The sequence below is a fragment of the Giraffa tippelskirchi genome, chromosome 3 (assembly GCF_054371585.1).
Source record: "Giraffa tippelskirchi isolate mGirTip1 chromosome 3, T2T-mGirTip1v1.2.pri, whole genome shotgun sequence".
In the NCBI taxonomy this organism is placed as follows: domain Eukaryota; kingdom Metazoa; phylum Chordata; class Mammalia; order Artiodactyla; family Giraffidae; genus Giraffa; species Giraffa tippelskirchi.
This window is the reverse complement of record NC_137277.1, coordinates 177,941,560-177,965,070: the sequence shown is the minus strand read 5'-3', so window position 1 is coordinate 177,965,070 and position 23,511 is coordinate 177,941,560. Positions and strand designations below refer to the sequence as shown.

At 39.5% G+C, this 23,511-nt stretch overlaps 1 protein-coding gene across 14 annotated transcripts in view; it reads left to right on the top strand.

Annotated features, from left to right (window-relative positions):
* The window catches only part of ZBTB8A (zinc finger and BTB domain containing 8A), a 129,802-nt gene that overhangs the window by 45,891 nt on the left and 60,400 nt on the right, over positions 1 to 23,511 (top strand). For 10 of the 14 annotated variants that reach the window (XM_081585851.1, XM_081585859.1, XM_081585853.1 and 7 more), the window contains one exon: positions 10,700 to 10,800. Coding sequence is in view for 3 of the 14 variants with exons in the window: in XM_081585848.1 (XP_081441974.1) it covers positions 18,362 to 18,375 (14 nt within the window). In the remaining 11 variants the exon portion in view is untranslated. Of the gene's footprint in view, positions 1 to 10,699; positions 10,801 to 18,329; positions 18,446 to 23,511 lie in introns of those variants that run through there. The other 4 variants (XM_081585848.1, XM_081585849.1, XM_081585850.1 and 1 more) reach the window with 2 other exon arrangements.

Below are 23,511 nucleotides of genomic sequence, written 5' to 3'. Positions count from 1 at the left end.
TACTTGTGGCATATGGGATCTTAGTTCCCTGACCAGGGATTGAGCCCAGGCACCCTGCATTGGGAGCATGGAGTCTTAAGCCAATGGGCCACCAGGGAAGTCCCTCATTATGAACTTTTATTCATCCTTCAAGACTCAACTGTTACTGCCTTTTGGAAGCTTTTGTGGACTTGCTTCTCAGGTGGCACTAGTGGTAAAGAACCCTCCTGCCAATGCAGGAGACTTAAGAGATGTGGGTTCAATCCCTGGGTCAGGAAGATCCGGAGAAGGGCATCACAACCCACTCCAGTATTCTTGGCTGGAGAATCCCAGGGACAGAGGAGCCTGGCAGGCTACAGTCCATACAGTCGCAAAGAGTTGGACATGACTGAGGCGACTTGGCACGCATGCATGTGGACACTGCCAGGCAAAGTCATTTGCTTCCTTGGTTTTATAGTTTCCTTCTCCTAGGAGTACTTTCTTTCTCTTTCTTTCTCTCACTCTCTGCTGATAGACATTGAGGTGTTCTAGAGCACTGATCTTTGATATGTCATCAGGTTTGTATTCCCAGGGCCAGGGATTGCCTGGCATTGAGCAGGTGCTCAATAAATAGATATTGAATGAATACGTTTCACATTTCAGAATATCTGTTCTCATGAAAATAAATGAAAGATTTTTTCTTTAAAAAAGGGAACGAGAAACTTGCCTGGTGGTCCAGTGGCTAAGACTCTGCACATTCAATGCAGGGGACCCAAGTTCCATCCCTGCCTAGGGCACTAGATCCCACTTGCCACAACTAAGAGTTTTCATGCCATAACTAAAGATCTCAAGTGTTGCAGCTAAGACCTGACACAGCCAAAATATAATAATATTTAAAAAAAAAAACAACAAAATATATATGACAATGAAAGTCGCTCAGTCGTGTCCGACTCTTTGCGGACCCCATGGACTATACAGTCCATGGAATTCTCCAGAATACTGAAGTGGGTAGCCATTTCCTTCTCCAGGGGATATTCCCAACCCAAGGATGGAACTGGGGTCTCCTGCATTGCAGGTGGATTCTTTACCAACCAAACTATCAGGGAAGCCCGAAAATATATATAGCTGTATGATTTTCAGAACAGTGTACAAGAAGTTATTGAATCAAAGCATGAAGTTTCTTTCTTTCCATTGTTTTTCTGACCCTTCAGTAAATCTCCATTGCTCTGAGTCCTGGACTTTCTGCAGCATCTGAACTGTCCAGGGTACAGCAAACACCTTTGTATTGGCTTCAGGGCCCTCCGTGTCACTGGTGGTGTTGGATAAGGTGAAACACAAGATTCTTATAATTTCAGCATATTGCGGGGGAGCTTTATTCCAAAATCTACAATGTATTTTTTTATCATCAGAATACACTTTTTTTTTTTTTTTACACAGAATACACTTCTGCACACCAAACCAGGCCATAATTTTATCTAAGACCTTCTTAATAAGTACATTAGAATAGCATTCTAAGCCTAAACATTAAAATTTTAAACTTCCAATTTGCAAATCTTACAGAGTACTGATCTCATTCTCATGAAGTCTCCTCTCTGATAACATTTTATTTTATTTTTTATATATTTATTTTTTACTTAACAATATTGCATTGGTTTTGCCATACATTGACATGAATCCGCCATGGGTGTACATGTGTTCCCCTTCCAGCACCTCCCTCCCACCTCCCTCTCCATCCCACCCCTCAGGGTCATCCCGGTGCACCACTCCCGAGCACCCTGTATCATGCATCGAACCTGGTCTGGCGATTTGTTTCACATATGATAATTTACATGCTTCAATACCATTCTCCCATATCATCCCTCCCTCACCCTCTCCCATAGAGTCCAAAAGACTGTTCTATACATCTTTGTCTCTTTTGCTGTCTCGCATACAGGGTTATCTTTACCAACTTTCTAAATTCCATATATATGCGTTAGTATACTGTATTGGTGTTTTTCTTTCTGGCTTACTTCACTCTGTATAATAGGCTCCAGTTTCATCCACTTCATTAGAACTGATTCGAATGTATTCTTTTTAATGGCTGGGTAATATTCCATTGTGTATATGTACCACAGCTTCCTTATCCATTCGTCTGCTGATGGACATCTAGGTTGCTTCCATGTCCTGGCTATTATCAACAGTGCTGCGATGAACATTGGGGTACACGTCTCTTTCAATTCTGGTTTCCTCGGTGTGTGTGCCCAGCAGTGGGATTGCTGAGTCATATGGCAGTTCTATTTCCAGTTTTTTGAGGAATCTCCACACTGTTCTCCATAGTGGCTGTACTAGTTTGCATTCCCACCAACAGTGTAATAGGATTCCCTTTTCTCCACACCCTCTCCAGCATTTATTGCTTGTAGACTTTTGGATAGCAGCCATTCTGACTGGCGTGAAATGGTACCTCATTGTGGTTTTGATTTGCATTTCTCTGATAATGAGTGATGTTGAGCATCTTTTCGTGTGTTTGTTAGCCATCTGTATGTCTTCTTTGGAGAAATGTCTGTTTAGTTCTTTGGCCCACTTTTTGATTGGGTCGTTTATTTTTCTCGAATTGAGCTGCAGGAGTTGCTTGTATATTTTTGAGATTAATTCTTTGTCCATTGCTTCATTTGCTATTATTTTCTCCCATTCTGAAGGCTGTCTTTTCACCTTGCTTATAGTTTCCTTTGTTGTGCAGAAGCTTTTAACTTTAATTAGGTCCCATTTGTTTATTTTTTCTTTTATTTCCAATATTCTGGGAGGTGGGTCATAGAGGATCCTCCTGTGGTTTATGTCGGAGAGTGTTTTGCCTATGTTTTCCTCTAGGAGTTTTATAGTTTCTGGTCTTACATTTAGATCTTTAATCCATTTTGAGTTTATTTTTGTGTATGCTGTTAGAAATTGTTCTAGTTTCTTTCTTTTACAAGTGGTTGACCCGTTTTCCCAGCACCACTTGTGAAAGAGATTGTCTTTTCTCCATTGTATATTCTTGCCTCCTTTGTTGAAGATAAGGCGTCCACTGGTGTGTGGCTTTATCGCTGGGCTTTCTGTTTTGTTCCATTGATCTATATTTCTGTCCTTGTGCCAGTACCATACTGTCTTGATGACTGTGGCTTTGTAGTAAAGCCTGAAGTCAGGCAGGTTGATTCCTCCAGTTCCATTCTTCTTTCTCAAGATTGCTTTGGCTATTCGAGGTTTTTTGTATTTCCATACAAATTATGAAATTATTTGTTCTAGTTCTCTGAAAAATACCATTGGTAGCTTGATAGGGATTGCATTGAATCTATAGATTGCTTTGGGTAGTATACTCATTTTCACTATATTGATTTTTCCGATCCATGAACACAGTATATTTCTCCATCTATTTGTGTCCTCTCTGATTTCTTTCACCAGTGTTTTATAGTTTTCTATATATAGGTCTTTTGTTTCTTTAGGTAGATATATTCCTAAGTATTTTATTCTTTTCGTTGCGATGGTGAATGGAATTGTTTCCTTAATTTCTCTTTCTGTTTTCTCATTGTTAGTGTATAGGAATGCAAGGGATTTCTGTGTGTTGATTTTATATCCTGCAACTTTACTATATTCATTGATTAGCTCTAGTAATTTTCTGGTGGAGTCTTTAGGGTTTTCTATGTAGAGGATCATGTCATCTGCAAACAGTGAGAGTTTTACTTCTTCTTTTCCAATCTGGATTCCTTTTATTTCTTTTTCTGCTCTGATTGCTGTGGCCAAAACTTCCAAAACTATGTTGAATAGTAGTGGTGAGAGTGGGCACCCTTGTCTTGTTCCTGACTTTAGGGGAAGTGCTTTCAATTTTTCACCATTGAGGATAATGTTTGCTGTGGGTTTGTCACATATAGCTTTTATTATGTTGAGGTATGTTCCTTCTATTCCTGCTTTTTGGAGGGTTTTTTATCATAAATGGATGTTGAATTTTGTCAAAGGCTTTCTCTGCATCTATTGAAATAATCATATGGTTTTTATTTTTCAATTTGTTAATGTGGTGTATTACATTGATTGATTTGCGGATATTGAAAATCCTTGCATACCTGGGATAAAGCCCACTTAGTCATGATGTATGATCTTTTTAATATGTTGTTGGATTTTTGCATCCATGTACATCAGTGATATTGGCCTGTAGTTTTCTTTTTTTGTGGCATCTTTGTCAGGTTTTGGTATTAGGGTGATGGTGGCCTCTTAGAATGAGTTTGGAAGTTTACCTTCCTCTGCAATTTTCTGGAAGAGTTTGAGTAGGATAGGTGTTAGCTCTTCTCTAAATTTTTGGTAGAATTCAGCTGTGGAGCCATCTGGTCCTGGGCTTTTGTTTGTTGGAAGATTTCTGATTACAGTTTCAATTTCTGTGCTTGTGATGGGTCTGTTAAGATTTTCTATTTCTTCCTGGTTCAGTTTTGGAAAGTTGTACTTTTCTAAGAATTTGTCCATTTCTTCCAAGTTGTCCATTTTATTTGCATATAGTTGCTGATAATAGTCTCTTATGATCCTTTGTATTTCTGTGTTGTCTGTTGTGATCTCTCCATTTTCATTTCTAATTTTGTTGATTTGATTTTTCTCCCTTTGTTTCTTGATGAGTCTGGCTAATGGTTTGTCAATTTTATTTATCTTCTCAAAGAACCAGCTTTTGGCTTTGTTGATTTTTGCTATGGTCTCTTTTGTTTCTTTTGCATTTGCATTTATTTCTGGCCTAATTTTAAAGATTTCTTTCCTTCTACTAACTCTGGGGTTCTTCATTTCTTCCTTTTCTAGTTGCTTTAGGTGTAGAGTTAGGTTATTTATTTGACTTTTTCCTTATTTCTTGAGGTAAGCCTGTATTTCTATGAACCTTCCCTTATCACTGCTTTTACAGTGTCCCATAGGTTTTGGGTTGTTGTGTTTTCATTTTCATTCGTTTCTATGCATATTTTGATTTCTTTTTTGATTTCTTCTGTGATTTGTTGGTTATTCAGCAGCATGTTGTTCGGCCTCCATATGTCAGAATTTTTAATAGTTTTTCTCCTGTAATTGACATCTAATCTTATTGCATTGTGGTCAGAAAAGATGCTTGGAATGATTTCAATTTTTTTGAATTCACCAAGGCTAGATTTATGGCCCAGGATGTGATATATAACATTTTTAAAACAATCTAAGTTTTAAATAAGTGTCTTAAGTGTCTGTTAATGAACAAATGGATAAATAAAATGTGGTTTATATATAATGGGATAATATTCAGTCATGACAAAAAAGAAATCCTGTCATGTGTAACAACATGGATGGACCCGAAAAATAATATGCTAAGTGAATTAAGCCAGGTGGAGAAAGACAAATACTGTGTGTTATCACTTATATGTGAAATCTGAAAAACAAACAAAAGTCCAACTCATAAAAACAGAGTAGAAAAGTAGTCAGGGACTGGAGGGTGGGGAAAATAGGGTGAGGTTGCTAAAAAGGCACAAGATTTTCAGCTATAAGATGAATAAGTTCTGAGGATCTAATGTATCACATAGAGACTATAGTTGATAACACTGTATTGTATAATTGAAATTTGCTAAGGGAGCAGAACTTAAATGTTCTCACCAAAAAAAAAAAAAAAGAAAAGGTAAAGATGGCACAGTGGTCAAGAATCTGCCTACCAATGCAGGAGATGCAAGAGACACAGGTCCTATCCCTTGGTCGGGAAGATCCCCTGAAGGAGGAAATGGCAAGCCACTCCAATATTCTTGCCTAGAAAATCCCATGAACAGAGGAGACGGATGGGCTGCAGTTCATGGGGTCACAAAGAGTCAGAAACAACTCAGCAAATTAGCACGCATTAATTAACTAGGTAGGAGGGATCCTTTCATAATGTATATATATATATCAGATACCATAATGTACACTTGAATATCTTACAGTTTTATTTGTCAGTTCTATCTTAATGAAACTGAAAAAAAAATCTGAATAACACACACCCTGGTTTATCAGTTCAGTTCAGTAGCTCAGTTGTGTCCAACTTGTTGCGACCTTATGGACCGCAGCACGCAGGCCTCCCTGTCCATCACCAACTCCCGGAGTTTACCCAAACTCATATCCATTGAGTCGGTGATGCCATCCAACCATCTCATCCTCTGTTGTCCCCTTCTCCTCCCGCCTTCAATCTTTCCCAGCATCAGGATCTTTTCAAATGAGTCAGCTCTTTGCATCAGGCGGCCAAAGTATTGGAGTTTCAGCTTCAGCATCAGTCCTTCCAACGAACACTCAGGACTGATCTCCTTTAGGATGGACTTGTTGGATCTCCTTGCGGTACAAAGGACTCTCAAGGGTCTTCTCCAACACCATAGTTCAAAAGCATCAATTCTTCTGTGCTCAGCTTTCTTTATAGTCCAACTCTCATATCCATACATGACTACTGGAAAAACCACAGCTGTGACTAAATGGACCTTTGTTGGCAAAATAATGTCTCTGCTTTTTAATATGCTGTCGAGGTTGTTCATAACTTTCCTTCCAAGGAGTAAGCGTCTTTTAATTTCATGGCTGCAGTCACCATCTGCAGTGATTTTGGAGCCCAAAAAAATAAAATCAGAGCATAATTAATGAGGTAGTATTTGTAATGGGAAAATGGCAAAAATTGTTTCTAGAAAATTACTCTTCCTTAGGGTGAGACCCACAATAACTAGTTAGAGTAACTAATTAGTTGGCTAGTTTGCTATCCTCAGGTACACTGTGGTTCTGAAATGGTCACTCTGTCTGGGTATACATTTATGATGAAACCAGTCAAATTTTTTCTGTGACCACTTGTGTGTAAGTTAAAATCCTTGAGGTCACAATAAAATGTATGGTAATAAAATTCTAAAATGTTTACATTTTCTACTCAATTAAAGCAGTGTTTTAAAGTGGTCTGCATAACTAGTAATATTATTACTGTGGTAATAGCTAACATCTCTCAGGGGCTTTTTCTAAGACAGTCACTGTTACAAGCACTTTCAGTTCAGTTCAGTTCAGTTGGTCAGTTGTGTCCGACTCTTTGCGACCCCATGGACTGCAGCATGCCAGGCCTCCCTGTCCATCACCAACTCCCAGAGCTTACTCAAACTCATGTCCATAGAGCTGGCAATGCTATCCAACCATCTCATCCTCTGTCGTCTCCTTCTCCTGCCTTCAATCTTTCCCAGCATCAGGGTCTTTTCCAGTGAGTCAGTTCTTTGCATCAGGTGGTCAAAGTATTGGCATTTCAGCTTCAGCATCAGTCCTTCCAGTGAATATTCAGGACTGATTTCCTTTAGACTTGACTGTTTTGATCTCCTTGCAGTCCACGGGACTCTTCAAAAGCATCAATTTTTGGCACTCAGCTTTATAGTCCAACTCTCACATCCATACATGACTACTGGCAAAACCAGTACTTTACTTAGATTATCTTTTCCATTTACTATGTCCCATAACTCTGGAAGATATTATTGCTAGTCCTATTTTACAGGTGAAGAAACTAAGGTACAGGGACGTTAACGTCCCAGGAAGGTTAATGTATGGTAGAGCCAGAATTTGCACCGAGGCAGTCTGATTCCAGAGCATGTATCGTCAAGCACACTGCTCTGTACTGCAGCTCACAGACAGACCAATCACCCTTCTGCTTATGTATTGAGGCAACTGATGTGCTAATATGTCATCTGGGCCCAGTTGCAGGAAAGACAAACCACTCTGGCATTTTAGTCTGTTTGCAGAATTACTGGAAGGGCTGGAAGGCGTGGGCCTTCAGAAATTATTCCCAGCACCAGACTACCTATCAGGCCCTCCAGGGGAGGGTCTCAGGAGGCCACCGCAGCCACATCTGAGTTCCAGATGACATTGCTCACTGCAGTTCAAGGGTCAGGAAATTGCTGTTCTGAGACTGCACCCACCAACTAGTGATGGCTGTCTCCACCAAACTTGTCTCTTGACAGCTGTGAGGTTTGGGACGCTGGAACACTGCAGAAAAACCCAGTGTTTCCATAAATGTGCTTGCCAGCATTAACAGCCAGAAGAGCAGAAAGATGGCTCCCGCCCCATTTCTGCCTTCCAAATCTCACGAAACAGCTGACGGAGAGACCCCATTTCACATGGGGAAACATAACTGTAGAGGAGTCTGGGAAATGTACATTTTAATTTTCCACAAGGAAGTTAGAAAGGATGCTGGGAGTTAATACGCAAATCTACTCAGATAATTTGCTGCGAGGGTAGAATTTGGTGGTTATCACTAAATATGACATTTCATCAGTATATATAAACTTTCTGGTACAGACTATGTTCAAATATCAGTTCTCTTTAAAAAAAAAGCCCCAGAATTAACTTTACTTGCCTCTGTATAGACCCAGTACACTGGACAGTGCTAGTTAGTTTTTTTAAATAACATTGTTGAAATAGACATTAAATCTATCAAAGTGAATACCCTTTACTGAGTGCCCTTCTCACTCACTGGGGCTAGGAGTGGATGAGCGTTTAGGGTTGGGAGGAGTTCTCAAAAGTTATTGGGCTTCCCTGGTGGCTCAGTGGTAAAGAATCCTCCTGCCAATGCAGGAAACAGGTTCGGTCCCTGGTCCCGGAAGATCCAACGTGCAGCGAAGCAACTAAGCCTGTGTGCCACAACTGTTGAGCCTGTGCTCTAGAACCTGGGCGCCACAACTACTGAAGCCTGTGCACTAGAGAGTTCATTCTCCACAATAAGAGAAGCCACTGCAAGGAGAGTAGCCTCCACTTGCTACAACTAGAAAAAAGCCAATGCAGCAACAAGGACTCAGCACAGCCAAAAAAAAACCAGGTTATTTATTTTGTTCCCTCAACTACAGAGTCCTAGTTTACCTCTAAATTAGACCCTGCTGTTTTAATGATGGGTATTTCTTAAAATCCTTTTCATAGCCAATTCTATTCTTTGCTGTACTTCAAATGTAAGCACATAAAAAGTGTTGATAACCCATCTCCATCTCTTTGCTGCTTCCCAGCTCCCTCACCTTTTGCTCTCAGTTTGTTTTTTGTCCCTTTATTTAAAAAATTTTTTAAAAAGTCTCCCATTCTTCCCAGCTGTAGAGACTGTGGGAATTTTTTTTTATATAAACTTTGCCAATCATAAGAGGAAATCACATTGCACTTTATGGAATACTCGGGTCATCTTGGCTCTTTTCTCTTTTGGTTGCTGCTCAAAAAAATTTTTTTTGTTAACTTCCAGGTCAGTGTTTTGAACAGCAGTGTTTTGAATGCTTTAATTTGCCAGAATTCAGACCTCTTCATGAGTGGGTAACTGATGTGTTTATTTTATTAACTAAAGTATATTTGAGCAGTTATTTTTTGTCTGGTGGTGTTTTCAGGATGCTTATTTAAATGTTATTTCGTTTCATTTTCTCTTTATAATTGCTTATATTTTTAAATTTTTCTAAAAGTATATAATGCTTTTATTTTATTTTAAAATTTAATTGATTTATTTATTTTTGACTGTGCTGGGTCTTCATTGCTGTGCGGGGGCTTTTCCTGTTGCAGTGTGCAGGCTTCTCACTGCAGTGGCTTCTCTTGTTGCAGAGCCTAGGTTCTAGGGAGCGTGGGCTTCAGTGGTTGCAGCACTCAGGCTCAGTAGTTGTGGTGCACGTATTTAGTTGCCTTGTGGCATGTGGGATCTTCCTGGACCAGGGATCAAACGTGTCCCCTGCATTGACAGGCAGATTCTTTACCACTGAGCCAACAGGGAAGCCCTCAAATACCTTTTTCAAATCAGAAATAACCTGTATTATTTAAAAATGATTTCATTAATTTAGTCAGAATTATTTTGGTGGGAATTCTTAGCTTAATTGATTGATTTAAAAAGCATTTAATTCATTTTTCCACTGCCTGTGAACATAAAGCCTTAACAGTCTCTGCATTAACAAAACTTCATCAATGAGCAAAATAGTTGAACAGATTTTTTTTTTTTGGTAATGAAAAAGGTTTGAATTAGAGTAGAGCACAGGTTCTAGGGAGCGTGGGCTTCAGTGGTTGCAGCACTCAGGCTCAGTAGTTGTGGCACACGTACTTAGTAACATCAGTTACTCTATGGCATGTAGGATCTTCCGGTACCAGGGATTGAACAGGTGTCCCATGCATTGCAAGATGGACCCTTCACCAGTGGACCATCAGGGAAGCCCAAAACTGAAACATTTTTAATACAAGAATTGTTACAGCTGCTCCTGCAAATTGAGATACACTGGTTCAATCTGGCAAACAAATGAAAGATCTGGGTGACTGTAATGGGACTTTGTGAACATATGTAGTAGGACTTTTTCCTCCACTTCCCTCTTAACCATCGAGTTTTAAAGAAATGTTAAACTTTGTTAGTTGCATCTTTAAAGCTATTCTGTTTGGTTTTCTTGCAAATCATATTGATGTCATTTGTAGGAAAAGGGTAATAGAACATATGTTGCTGTCTTGGTATTTCATCTGTTGGCCAGCCTTTGAACAGCTGTTGTCTTAAAAAGTTTATTTTATTCTTAAAGTTGAAAAGTTTGTTTGCTTTCAGTCTTCCATAATATATTTTAATTTTGGAAATCTTTATTACAGACTTTAATATTAAGAGGTTCAGGATTCCCATTAACTAATATTCTGTGCTAGATGATCTGTTTTTACACGCTAAAGAAATGATACTTGATAAATGCTCCTATATAATTTATTTCCATAAATATTTATGTACCTTAGCAGTTGTTTCTGTCTCTTATTACAAAAGTTTATTATAAATAGCTCTTTTCTCTCTCTACAGGACAATCCTTCATATACAGACTGCGTCACTTGGACTCTTCCATTTTTATCCTATTCAACCAGCTTAGCAGGGTTTCAAGAACAGTATTTATAAATTTCCAGGTATGAAAAATTTTAATTGTTGATATTATACCTAACTGAAATATATAGATAAAAAGAGTTTTTCATTTATAGATTTTATATATCAGAGTATGGGTTTATTGGTTGAAAATTCACTATATAAAACATTCAGCATTCTGATCTTGGCCAGGTCTCCCTGCTCACTTATGGCTAAATTTTCAATTCATTGCCTATCTTGTGTATATATATATCTCTACCATTCTGCCTTTAAAAAAATACTTATTTATTTATTTGGCTGTGTTGAGTCTTAGTGGTGGCACATTGATTCTCTAGTTGTGGCCCATGCGTCCAGAGTTCACGGGCTCAGTAGTTGCAGTTCATGTGGAATCTTAGTTCCCCAATCAGGGATCAAATCCAAGTCCCCTGCATTGCAAGGTGGATTCTTAACCGCTGGACTGCCAGGGAAGTCCCTCTTCCATTTGGCTTTAATCAAAGACTCATATTACATAAGAGCTAGAGCTTATCTGGACCAATCCCCTCAATTTGCAGAGAAGGAAATGAAACCTAGAAAGGTGAAGTTGCTTGTCCCTGCTGCTGCTAAGTTGCTTCAGTCGTGTCCGACTCTGTGCGACCCCATGGACAGCGGCCCACCCGGCTCCGCGGTCCCTGGGATTCTCCAGGCAAGAACACTGGAGTGGGTTGCCATTTCCTTCTCCAATGCATGAAAGTGGAAAGGGAAAGTGAAGTCGCTCAGTCGTGTCCGACTCTTCGCGACCCCATGGACTGTAGCCTACCAGGCTCCACTGTCCATGGGATTTTCCAGGCAAGAGTACCGGAGTGGGGTGCCATCGCCTTCTCCGGCTTGTCCCTGCACATATAGCTAATTTAGTGGCAGAACTAGTGGCAGAACTCTGATCTCCCAGCTCTCCCAAGACAGCAATGAAGGACTATAGCTCATCAGTTACATACTGCAGTTTTGAAGTCACTTTCTGAATTAATATCCCCCCCACTTTTTTTGTCTCTAGGCTTCACTGCCGCTTATGGGATTTTAGTTCCCTGACCAGGGATTGAACCCCCAGCCCTCAGCAGTGAAAGCTTAGAGTACTAACCACTGGACCACCAGGGGATTCCCTGGGTTAATACTCTTTTCTGTAAAATGGAGCTAACAATACTATCTGCCTTCAGGTTGTGTGTCAGGATTCAGGAGACAGAGCACATTGCTACTATTATTATTGCCATGGCCCTTTCATTTCTCAATGTGTAGACCCCTTCACTGCTTCTTAAAGCTCCTCACCCTTGGTGTACATGTCACATGCTCTCCTGGTTCTTCTTGTATTTCTCTGTCTGTAACTCTGCCTTCTTTCCCCATTCTGCTCCACAGTCAGGGCTGTCCTCCAGCTTCTCCCCTCTGCCCGTATTTCCTCTGAGCCTCTTCTCTATTTGCAGATCTCTTCCACATCACCACCTTCAAGTCTGACGTCCCGTCTGAACTTCAGACTAGGATTTCCAGTAGCCCTCTGGCCACAGCTACCTGATTTCCCACTCACATCAGACACCATGTACTTAAAATCTAATTCATTGCTTTTTCCCTAACTTGGCTTTCTTCCTTCTGGCTTTCTAATTTCTGTTAGTGATACTGCTAAACACCAAATCACTAGGTTCTCTTTCTTTCTCTCTAGCCTTCCACAGCCGATTACAATCATGGTACACTTTGGTACAATTAGGCAAGTCGAATAAGACTTATAAGAGCTCTGGAGACTGCAGTGGGGCTCTCTGACCATACGCAGTAGAATTTTTCAATCAGCCATCAAGACCCATGGATTTATTTCCCATTCAGGTTATTTGCATCTTTTCCTTCCTTCCCATTCCTGCCATCATCACTGTGTTCAGACCAGTAAGCAGATTGACAATTGTGATAGTATAGCTGTTTGTTCACCCGGCACTTGCTTGGTTTGTTCTCTTTCTTCCAAGAAATATAACCTTTTGATGTTTCATAATGGAATGTGATCTTGTCACTTGTTCACGTGGCACATGAATCTTGACATAAGTAGACACAGAATATCATTACTCTCTGAGCTCCCAAGATATCTTAATCATGAATTACAACCTAGATCTGGATAAATGTGAGACTGATAGTTAATATTTCACCCATTTGTTTGACACACTTAAAAAATTTTTCAATATATATTCATATGATTCCAAACTCAGAATGTTAAAAAAGTGTACCATATAACATCTCCCCTCCATCTTTGCCTCTGTCTCCCAGATCCCACCTTGCCTCCAGTTAGCAACCACTGTCCTGGTTTTCCAGAGTTTCCACTTTTTTCCCTTGTATTTTGTGTGTGTGTTCCTTGCTTTTTAAAAAGACTTAACTATGTGTATCATGTGTCATGTTTGTATCTTAGCCATCTTTCCATATGACTTTCCTCCCCTACTGACGGACATTTTTCTAGTCTTGCTATTCTAGACAGTGCTGCGGTGAATAACTATGCACACGTGTTGCTTCGATCACGTACCAGTATGTTAGTACTAGTGCTCAGTCACTCAGTTGTGTCCGACTCTTTGTGACCCCGTGGACTGTGGCCCACCAGGCTCCTCTGTCAATGGAATTTCCCAAGTAAGAATACTGGACTGGGTTGCTATTTCTTCCTCCAGCGAATCTTCCTGACCCAGGAATTAAACCCGTATCTCTTGCATCTCCTGCATTGGCAGGTGAATTCTTTACTACTTTGCCACCTGGGAAGCCCCATGTACCAGTATGCCTGTAGGATAAATTCCCAGGAGTGAAGTTGCTTGGTCAGAGAATATATGCATTCATAATTTTGAGAACTATTGTCAAATTGCCCTCCATGGAGTGACACCAATTTATATTCCTACCAGTCAAGATTGAAAGTGCTTACTTTCCCACAGTCTTATCAATATCATCAAATGTTTGGATTTTGTTGCTCATTTGAGAGAGGAAAAATGAAACATCAATATAGTTTTAATTAGCATTTATATTTTTATGACTGAGGTTGAACATCCCTTCGTATGATATTTGTATTTCTTTTTCTGTGAACTGTCCTTTGTCTTATTTTTTATTAGGTTATCATTCTTTTCTAGCCAATTTCTTAGAAGCTTAGTGTATATTATGGAGATTGCCATTTCTCTAATAGATGTTTTTGCCATGTTGTCATTTGTCTTTTGCCTTTTTGTGGTATATTTTATCATACAAAATTTTGTCTTTATGTCGTCACATGTATCAGTCATTTATGACTTTTGCATTTGAGTCATGGTTATAAAGGCCTTTCCCAATTTGAGTTTATAAACCTTCTATATTTTTTCTTAGCACTTTTATGGACTTATTTTCACACTTAAGTCTTTGATCTATATGGCATTTATCCCAGTATGAGATGGAGGTGTAAATCCAGCTTATTTTTTTTTCCAGAAGGCTAAAAATTGTCCCAATGCCACATAGTAAATTGCTCATCTTTTTACCACAGGTTCATCATATATTAAATTCCCACATATATTGGGGTACTTTTCTGGATTTCCTAGTATACTCTACTGGTCTGTCTTTGTCTTTATCATCAGCATCACAATTTTAATTATTGATGAAATATATAATATAATTGAATGTCTGTTGGTACTAATTCCTTCTCTTCATTCTTTTTCAAGATTTAACTGGCTGTTGTATATTTATTTTTCCATAAAACTTTAGCATCAACTTGTATTGATCTTAAGATAACCTACTGGTATTTTTATTATGATCATGTTATATTATAAAATGACTTAGGAAGAATTGACATCTCAAAATGTTGAACGTTCCTATTCAAAGAGTTTGATTTTCTATAGTCTTCTCTCATGTCCTTAGGTTTTTTTCATGAGTCTTGTGCATTTCTTGTTAAATTTATTCCTCCGTATTTTGTATTTTTAATGCTGTTGAAAACAGGAGTCTTTTATTTCATTATATTTCTTACGTGGCATGGTTTTTTTGCACACACACACACACACACACACACACACATATATATATATGTTAATGAGTTAATGATTTCTAATATGAATTTCATAATCTCCTACCCCCTGTTAATACTCTCTTTGTTTGTGGTAATTTTACAGTTGATTCTCTATCATTTTCCAGGAATACAGTCATATCCACAAACAGTGGTAATTTCACCTCCTACTTTCTAGTTCTCCTTTCTCTAGTTTCTTACTCAAGTCTTATCGCATTGGCTAATGTCTCCAGAATGATGTTAAGTCATATGTAGTGGGAATAGATGGCACTGTTGTTCTGTTGCTGACTTTACTGGGTAACTTCTACTAAATGCTAGGTTTGGGGCTAAAATAGATATATTTTTATCAGGAATAAACTTTTAATAGATTATAGACCAGACTCTGTGCCATAAAATGGAGATTAAAAAAATAAAATGAATATGACTATATCTGCCTTCAAAGAGTTTATAGGAAAAGACAGGTACTAAAATTAGTGTGAAAGGTGTCACAGTAAAGTTATGTATAGTTCACAATGGGGACACACAAAAAAAGGTGATAACTAATCAGCTTGAACTCCATGTCAAGAGAAAATTCTAAAGAACAGTGTACTCGAAACGTATTAGCTTAGTTTGCCTTTGAAATGTTTTCACTGAATTAATTATAGAATGTCCTTGACTTTAAAGTCAGGATATAGAGAAAGTCATGTAAATAACCTTTGTTATTCCTGCCCTGCAAATAGGTTCATCTTTACCATTTTTCTAGATTCTATATATATGCATTAATATACAATATTTGTTTTTTTCTTTTTGATTTCACTCAGTATGACAGGCTCTAGGTTCATCCACCTCACTAGAACTGACTCAAATTTGTTCCTTTTTATGTCTGAGTAATATTCCATTGTATGTGTGCAGGGCAGTAATAGAGACGTATAGATACAGCAGAGGATGGAAATTGATAAAGTAACATTGAAACATATACATTACCATATGTAAAATAGCAGGAAGTTGCTATATAACACAGGGAGCTCATGACAGCCTAGAAGGGTGGAATGAGGTGAGGGGTGGAAGGGAGGTTCGAGAGGGAGGGGATATGTGTATATTTATGGCTGATTCACATTGTTGTACAGCAGAAACCAACTCAACACTGTAAAGCAATTATCTTACAATTAAAAGTAAATTTAAAAAAAAGAACCTTGTTAGTTCAGTAAGGACATTAGTGAAGATATTTATTGAATGTCTCAAACATTAAATCAAGCCTGGGCTTCCCTGGTCGCTTAGTTGGTAAAGAATCCATCTGCAATGCAGGAGACCCAGGTTCAGTCCTTGGGTGGGGAAGATCCTCTGGAGAAGGAAATGGCTACCTACTCCAGTATTCTTGCCTGGAAAATCCCATGGACAGAGGAGCCTAGCTGGCTACAGTTCATGGGTCACAAAGAGTCGGACACAACTGAGCAACTAAATCACTACCACCATACACATAGACATGGTCTCTCCTCGTGTGACTATTACAGTGTAGCAGGGAAACACACATCCAAGCAGGCAAATAAAATGTATTTCAGCAATTGCCATGACATACATGTATACAGTGCAATGGGTCCTGGAAGAAATAGCAACTAGCATGAACCCAGGAAAGTCAAGGAAAGCTTCCCAAGTGATGCTGTGTTTGAGCTGACTCTGAAGGAAGAGTAAGAGCTTCTTAGACTGAGAAGGGTGGTTTTATTGTAGCATAGGAACAATATATAAAAACAACATATAAAATATGTACCCTTGGCAGCGTGAAGGGTATAATGTGTCTGGGAATGGCATAGATCTTAAGAGTGGGAGGTAGGTAGCTGGAAGGAGATGAGCAAACAGAGATTGGCAGAAGTTGGGTCCCAAGGGGTGTTAAATCCATTCATAGAAATATGGACTTTATCAAGGAGGCAGGAAGGAGCACTAAAGAATTTTAAACAGGAGAATCTGGAAAGATCACATACTTCAGGATGGATTGAAGGGTAAAAGATAAAAGGCAAGGAGACCAGTTGGGAAGTTTATTGTATTGGTCCGAATATTCTCTATAATGACATTTAATGCCCTCAGAAGAATTCACATACAGATTCCTCCTAGAAGTTAGCGCCAGAAAAATGCTCATTTCATACTGGGCAAATGTCGTGAGCATTATATAAATTGTATTTCTCTGTTTTGTTTTGTTTTTTGCCTTGGATTACAGTACAAATGGTGCTCAATGTAAACCTACAGAAACCATCTCATCTCCATTTTAAATTTCTAATTTCTATTGTAAAGTATGTTTCATATATATGTATTTAAAGCTACTTTAAAAAGGATATATGATCATTTTGGAAAATATACACAAATGTAACAAAAAAATATAAATTCTTGACCTCATCTAGTGCCACCACTCCCCAAGTGTTTCCATCCTAAATCAATGACATTCTACCTCCATCTCAACTGCAAATAGAACTTGTTACTTTGCAAGGGGGCAAATTCTGTGTTGAGCAGCTTAACTTGATATTACTCAAAACAGTTTTTTTTTTTTTTTTTTAACCAAAACAGTGAGATTACATTTCTCACTGTTTGTGAGATATACAAATACTACATTTTACATCTTGACCAGGACTTACCTGGTAACTCAGCTGGTAAAAAATCTGCCTACAATGCAGGAGACCCTGGTTCAATTCCTGGGTCAAGGAAGATCCCCTGGAGAAGAGATAGGCTACACACTCCAGTGTTCTTGGGCTTCCCTGGTGGCTCAGATGGTAAAGAATTGGCCTGTAATGCAGGACACCTGGGTTTGATCCGTGGGTTGGGAAGATCCCCTGGAGGAGGGCATGGCAACTCACTCCAATATTCTTGCCTGGAGAATCCCCATGGACAGAGGAGACTGGTGGGCTACAGTCCATGGGATCCCAAAGAGTTGGACACGGCTGAGCAACTAAACACAGCACATCTTGACCTAATACACACCTGGGATTCTGTATATTAATCCTTCTCTCTATATGAAACAGAAAATTCATGTAAGAATTGTTAATACTTGCAATAAGCTCTAATATTTTAAATTCTATTTTGTGTTCTTTAAAATCCTATTGTACCCACTAAATTGATTTTACAGCCCACTAATGGACTGAGATAAGCAGTAAAATAACCACCGACTTAAAACTTTCCAAACCTTAGTTTGCTTGCGTATAAATATGAAGGCACTAGATAAAGACACCTGAGTTCAGAAAAATCCCATCAAGTTCTCATTTTTAAGAAACTGTTCTTCATATTGAGTTAACATCTGCCTCCTTTTAGTCCTATCCATTGGTCCATTCTGCTTTTCAGAACCACATTGAAACATTTATTCAACAGACATGACTGAGCACCTGTGTGCCAGACATGCTCTGTGCTAGGGATGCTGAACAGTCAGCCCTTGTGGAACTTAACGTTCTAGTGATCAGTCCAGAGGACTCGTCTACCGGAGCTGCTGGAAGAATAATTCTGCTTCCTCTTCCACGTAATTGTTCTTCAATATTGGAAGACAACTATCATGTTTCCTTTTAATCTTTTCTCCTAGTTTCTAAACTATGACATAGTTTCTATGACAACAGCTGTTGAGTCATAGTGATCAACTGAAACTTCCCATACTAAAGATGGACTTGCCAAGGTAACCTCTAATAGTGATATTGAAGCAAAGATTTGTTTAAAGTTGGGGAACAAGTTATGTGAAGATCTGGGTGAGGAGGGTTCCTGACACAAGGGCTATCATGAGTGCATTGACACATTGGGAAACATCAAAACCATTGAGGCTAGAGCTAGGGGCAGGTAGGGGATGGGAAGAAAGATCTTGCAGTCCTTTTAGATTAGGGTAATGGTTTTGGAATTCTTTCTGAAAAGAAAACCTCTGAAAGTTTTGAATAGAGAAATGATACGACATGACTTATATTTTAGCAGATCCCTCTGGTAAAAGCAGAGCCAGAAAGGAAGCTAAGGCATTAGTCTGTTTATTCAAGTGTTCTTTTATGATCCTTCTTATAGAGTTTTATCATATGCTTCGTAAACTTCCTGCATATTTAAAATATTTAATTTTAACAATTTTGCAAGAACCTTCCATTGCATTGGATAGCTAGCTACTCATTTTTGTGTGTTCACTTTGTGTGTTTTATAACTGGATATCTTCGCATATTCTCTTGTTTCTAGGAGGGTTTTTTTTTTTCACTTTATTAAGGTATACTTTACATACAATAAGAGGTGCTGTGTTTAAGTGTACAAGTTCAATGGGTTTTGATATATATTCATGTGTAACAATCACCATAAATAAGATAGAACATTTCTATCACCCAGAACTTCCCTCTTATCTTCCCCCTACCCCTCACCCAATGCCTTTTATCCGTCTCCTTTCTGTCACTCTACATTAGTCTTGCCTGTTTCTAGAATTTCATGTGACTGGAATCACACACTATTGACTCTTTTGTATCCAGCTTGTTTTTTGTTGAGGCTAATGCTTTTGAGATTCATTCATGTCATTTTGTATATCAGAGGTTTGTTCTTTTCTGTTGCTCACTGCTATTCTTTGGTATGGATGTACCACAGTTTATCTATTCACCAGTTGATGGACATTTCTTTCTAGATGAGGATGAATGTGAATGAAGCTTCTCTAAATTCTTGTACAAACCTCTTTGTAGACATATATTTTCATTTCTCTAGGGTAAATACTTAGGAATGGAATTCTTGGGTCCTGGAGTAGGTTTAACTTTACTGGAACTGCTAAACAGTTTTCCAGAGTAATTGTACCGTTTTACATTCCCACCAGCAGTGTATGCGATCCAGTTTCTCCACATCCTTGTCAACACTTGGTACTGTCAGTCTTTTTAGTTTTAGCCATTACAGTGGGTGTGTAATGACATATCATTGTTCATTGTGTATTTCCCTAATGGTTAATGATATTGAACATTTTTTCATGTGCTAATTTGTATATCTTTTAGTGAAATATCAGTTCAAATCATTTGCCAATGAGTTGTTTGTCCTATTATTGAGTTTTTTGAAGTCTTTATATATTCTAGATACAAGTCTTTTTTAAAAAGTATTTATTTATTTATGGCTATGCTGGGGCTTCGTTGCTGTGTGAGGACTCTGTCTAGTTGTGGAGAGTAGGGGCTACTCTCTAGTTGCAGTGCATGGGCTTCTCATTGTGGTGGTTTCTCTTGTCGTGGAGCATGAGCTTTAGGGTCCTTGGGCTTTGGTAGCTGCTGCACATGGCCTCAGTAGTTGCGACTCGCAGGCTTCAGAGCACAGGCTCAGTAGTTGTGGCTCATCGGCTTAGTTGCCCTGAAGCATCTGGGATCTTCCTGGGCTACAGATCAAACCCACATCCCATGCATTGACAGGCAGATTCTTAACCACTGGACCACCAGGGAAGTCCTGTCTTTCGCTTTAGATTGGACTGATCCCAACATGTCCCAGATTATTTGACCTCTGAAAATGTCAATGAGGAGGCAAAACTCTCAGTCTTCATGGTGTTTGTCTCCTACCTTCTAGCATACATTTTCTTACTAAGGTATCTAGGATACTTGTTACTTTCTTCTCATTATGTCCGATCAGCATTATCAAATTGATGTAGTGAACTGTTGTCCCTGACAGATGAAAACAAACTGCTACTTGTGTTTCTTGCTAATCCATATAGATACAAAACATCTCTCAAGTCAATGGCTGTATTCCAAGGGCCTGGTACCATGTTGATTTGCTTCAATAGAAAGATCACATCTGGAACAACAGCTACAATAAGAATTACCCAGTGACTAAGCATTCTAATGGAGAAGGAAATGGCAACCCATTCTAGTATTCTTGCCCGGAAAAGTCCATGGACAGAGGAGCCTGGCGGGCTACAGTTCATGGGGTCACAAAGAGTCGGACACGACTGAATGACGAACAAGCATACTAAAATCTACAGTCAGTGCCCAAGACCTGTCCACCTTCTGCAGAGGCCAGAGAGGCAGATTAAATGCAGAAGTGATAGGAATCACTACTAATATCTTTGAAGCCTTTGATGGTGGCATTAGTCTCTTTATATTTCCAAGGGATTTAGTGTTGGGTTTGGTTTATGCTGGTAGGAAAGGAAAGTTAAGAATTTCTATTTGTTCCAAAGTCTCTGAGTCGTGTCCGACTCTTTGCAACCCCAGGGACTGTAGCCCCCCAGGCTTCTCTGTCCATGGAATTCTCCAGGCAAGAATACTGGAGTGGGTAGCCATTCCCTTCTCCAGGGGATCTTCCCAACCTAGGGATTGAACCCCGGTCTCCCACATTGCAAGTGGATTCTTTACCATCTGAGCCACCAGGGAAGCCCAAGAATACTGGAATGGGTAGTCTATCCCTTCTCCAGTGGATCTTCCCAACCCAGGAATCAGACTGGGATCTCCTGCATTGCAGGTGGATTCTTTACCAGCTGAGTTACCAGGGAAGCCCCTTATCATAATAGCCCCTATACCATGATCAGGGAGCTACAGTGGGGCTTTTGCCAGTTGCTAAGTAGGGCTTTTGGAAATGTACTTCAGAATAGGAAAAATAACCATAGGGTAAGATAGACACAGGCCAGAACTCCATTAACACTGCCTCAATAAATGCCTACTTTGATTGGTGGATCACAATGGCGTTTTGGGTACCCAGGGATTAATGCCCATTCAGAACCAGTATCTCACAGTCCCTGAAAGATCTAGATAGTTACTTTCTCCTAGTGTTCAGTCATCCTAGTAAATGGCTTCACTTACATTCATTTAGTAATGACCTACTAGGACATTATTTCAGGTCCCTTGAGGAAGACTTGGAGGAGATTTTTAATACGTACTTGTGGGAGAGTAGTGTCATCCTTCAATCAAATGTTCTATAAATCCAGTTCTGTAAAGCAGCTTAGGTCTGAGGTATGGGTGGCAGGCAATCATACTCCAAGATGGCAAACCAAGTCCGATTCCTTCCCAGTAGACCTAGAGTTTCTGTTTGGTGGTTGGTTGGTTTTTTGTTATATGAGACCAAGTTAATACTTTAGTAAGCTGTTTGTTTAGACAGTTCCCAGAGACAACAAGATCGGTTAGCCATCACCAAAGATCCATCCCTGCTGTCGTTGTTGTTTAGTCACTAAGTCTTGTCCGACTCTGTGTGACCCATGGACTGCAGCATGCAAGGCTTCTTTGTCCTCCACTATCTCTCAGAGTTTGCTCAGATTTATGTCCATTGAGTCAGTGATACTATCTAACCATCTCGTCCTCTGCCAGTCCCTTCTTCTTTTGCCTTCGGTCTTTCCCAGCATGAAGGTCTTTTCCAATGAGTCGGCTCTTTGCATCAAGTGGCCAGAGTATTGGAGCTTCAGCTTTAGCATCAGTCCTTCCAATGAATATTCAGGGTTGATTTTCTTTAGGATTGACTGGTTTGATCTCCTTGCTGTCCAAGGAACTCTCAAGAGTCTTCTCCAGCACCTCAGTTTGAAAGCATCAGTTCTTCAGTGCTCAGCTTTCTTTATGGTCCAATTCTCACATCCATACATAACTACTGCAAAAACCATGGCTTTGATTATACGGATCTTTATCAGCAAAGTGATGTCTCTGCTTTTTAATACGCTGTTCTAGCTTTTCTTGTCATAGCTTTCCTTCCAAGGAGCAAGCGTCTTTTAATTTCATGGCTGCAGTCACCATCCACAGTGATTTTGGAGCCCAAGAAAATAAAAACTGCCACTGTTTCCACTTTTTCCCTTTCTATTTGCCATGAAGTGATGGGACTGGATGCCATGATCTTAGTTTTTTTAATCTTGAGTTTCAAGCCAGCTTTTTCACTCTCGTCTTTCACCCTCATCAAGAGTCTCTTTAGTTTCTCCTCACTTTCTGCCCAGTATTCTTGCCAGGAGAATTCCTTGGACGGAGGAGGCTGGTAGGCCACAGTCCATGGGGTTGCAAAGAGTCAGACACGACTGAGTGACTATACTTTCACTTTTTCACTTTCTGCCATTGAAGTGATATCATCTGCATATCTGAGATTGTTGGTATTTCTCCTGGCGATCTTGACTCCAGCTTGTGATTCGTCCAGCCTGGCATTTCACATGATGTACTCTGTATAGAAGTTAAATAAGCCAGAGTGACAATATATAGCCTTGATGTACTCTTTTCACACACAAAGGCTTTAGTGTAGTAGTGAAACAAAAGTAGGTGTTTTTCTGGAACTCTTTTGCTTTCTCCATGATCCAATGAATGTTGGCAATTTGATCCCTGCTGTATATTATGGTAATCATATGCATGTCGTCACCAGCATTTAACCACTGTCACTTGGCCCTTGCCACTCTGGGATCTTATCATCCCATTTCAGTGAGGACTTTTTCTCCTGTCATCCCCATCCTACAGATGATAACCTCTGTATCTAAGTAAAGGAAGTGTCCTCTGGACATTTGGGTTTCTTCCTCTACATTCCAGAATTTTTGGCATCTCAACTTCATTGAATATAGTTCATTCTTGAGTTCAAATTGTGGTCAGCCAGTGAAACATTTTCAGAGACATTCCTAAGTGTTTTAACTGACTAACAACTCTTCCTGCATGATAATTTTACATTATCCTCCCTGGGAAATACTGGAGTCTGACTCTGGCCATGGTCTGGTGGTAGTGAGAAGTGGGGAGGTGTGTCTGGAGGAAAATTGGCATCTCCTTGCAAGGTAGTTGCCTCAGGTGAGTTTCTACTGTCTTCAGGAAAAGGAAGGCTGGTCTCCTCAGACTAAGAAGGACAGGCAGCTTCCTTGGTGAGGGAGGCTCTTGGGAATTTAGAGGTTCAA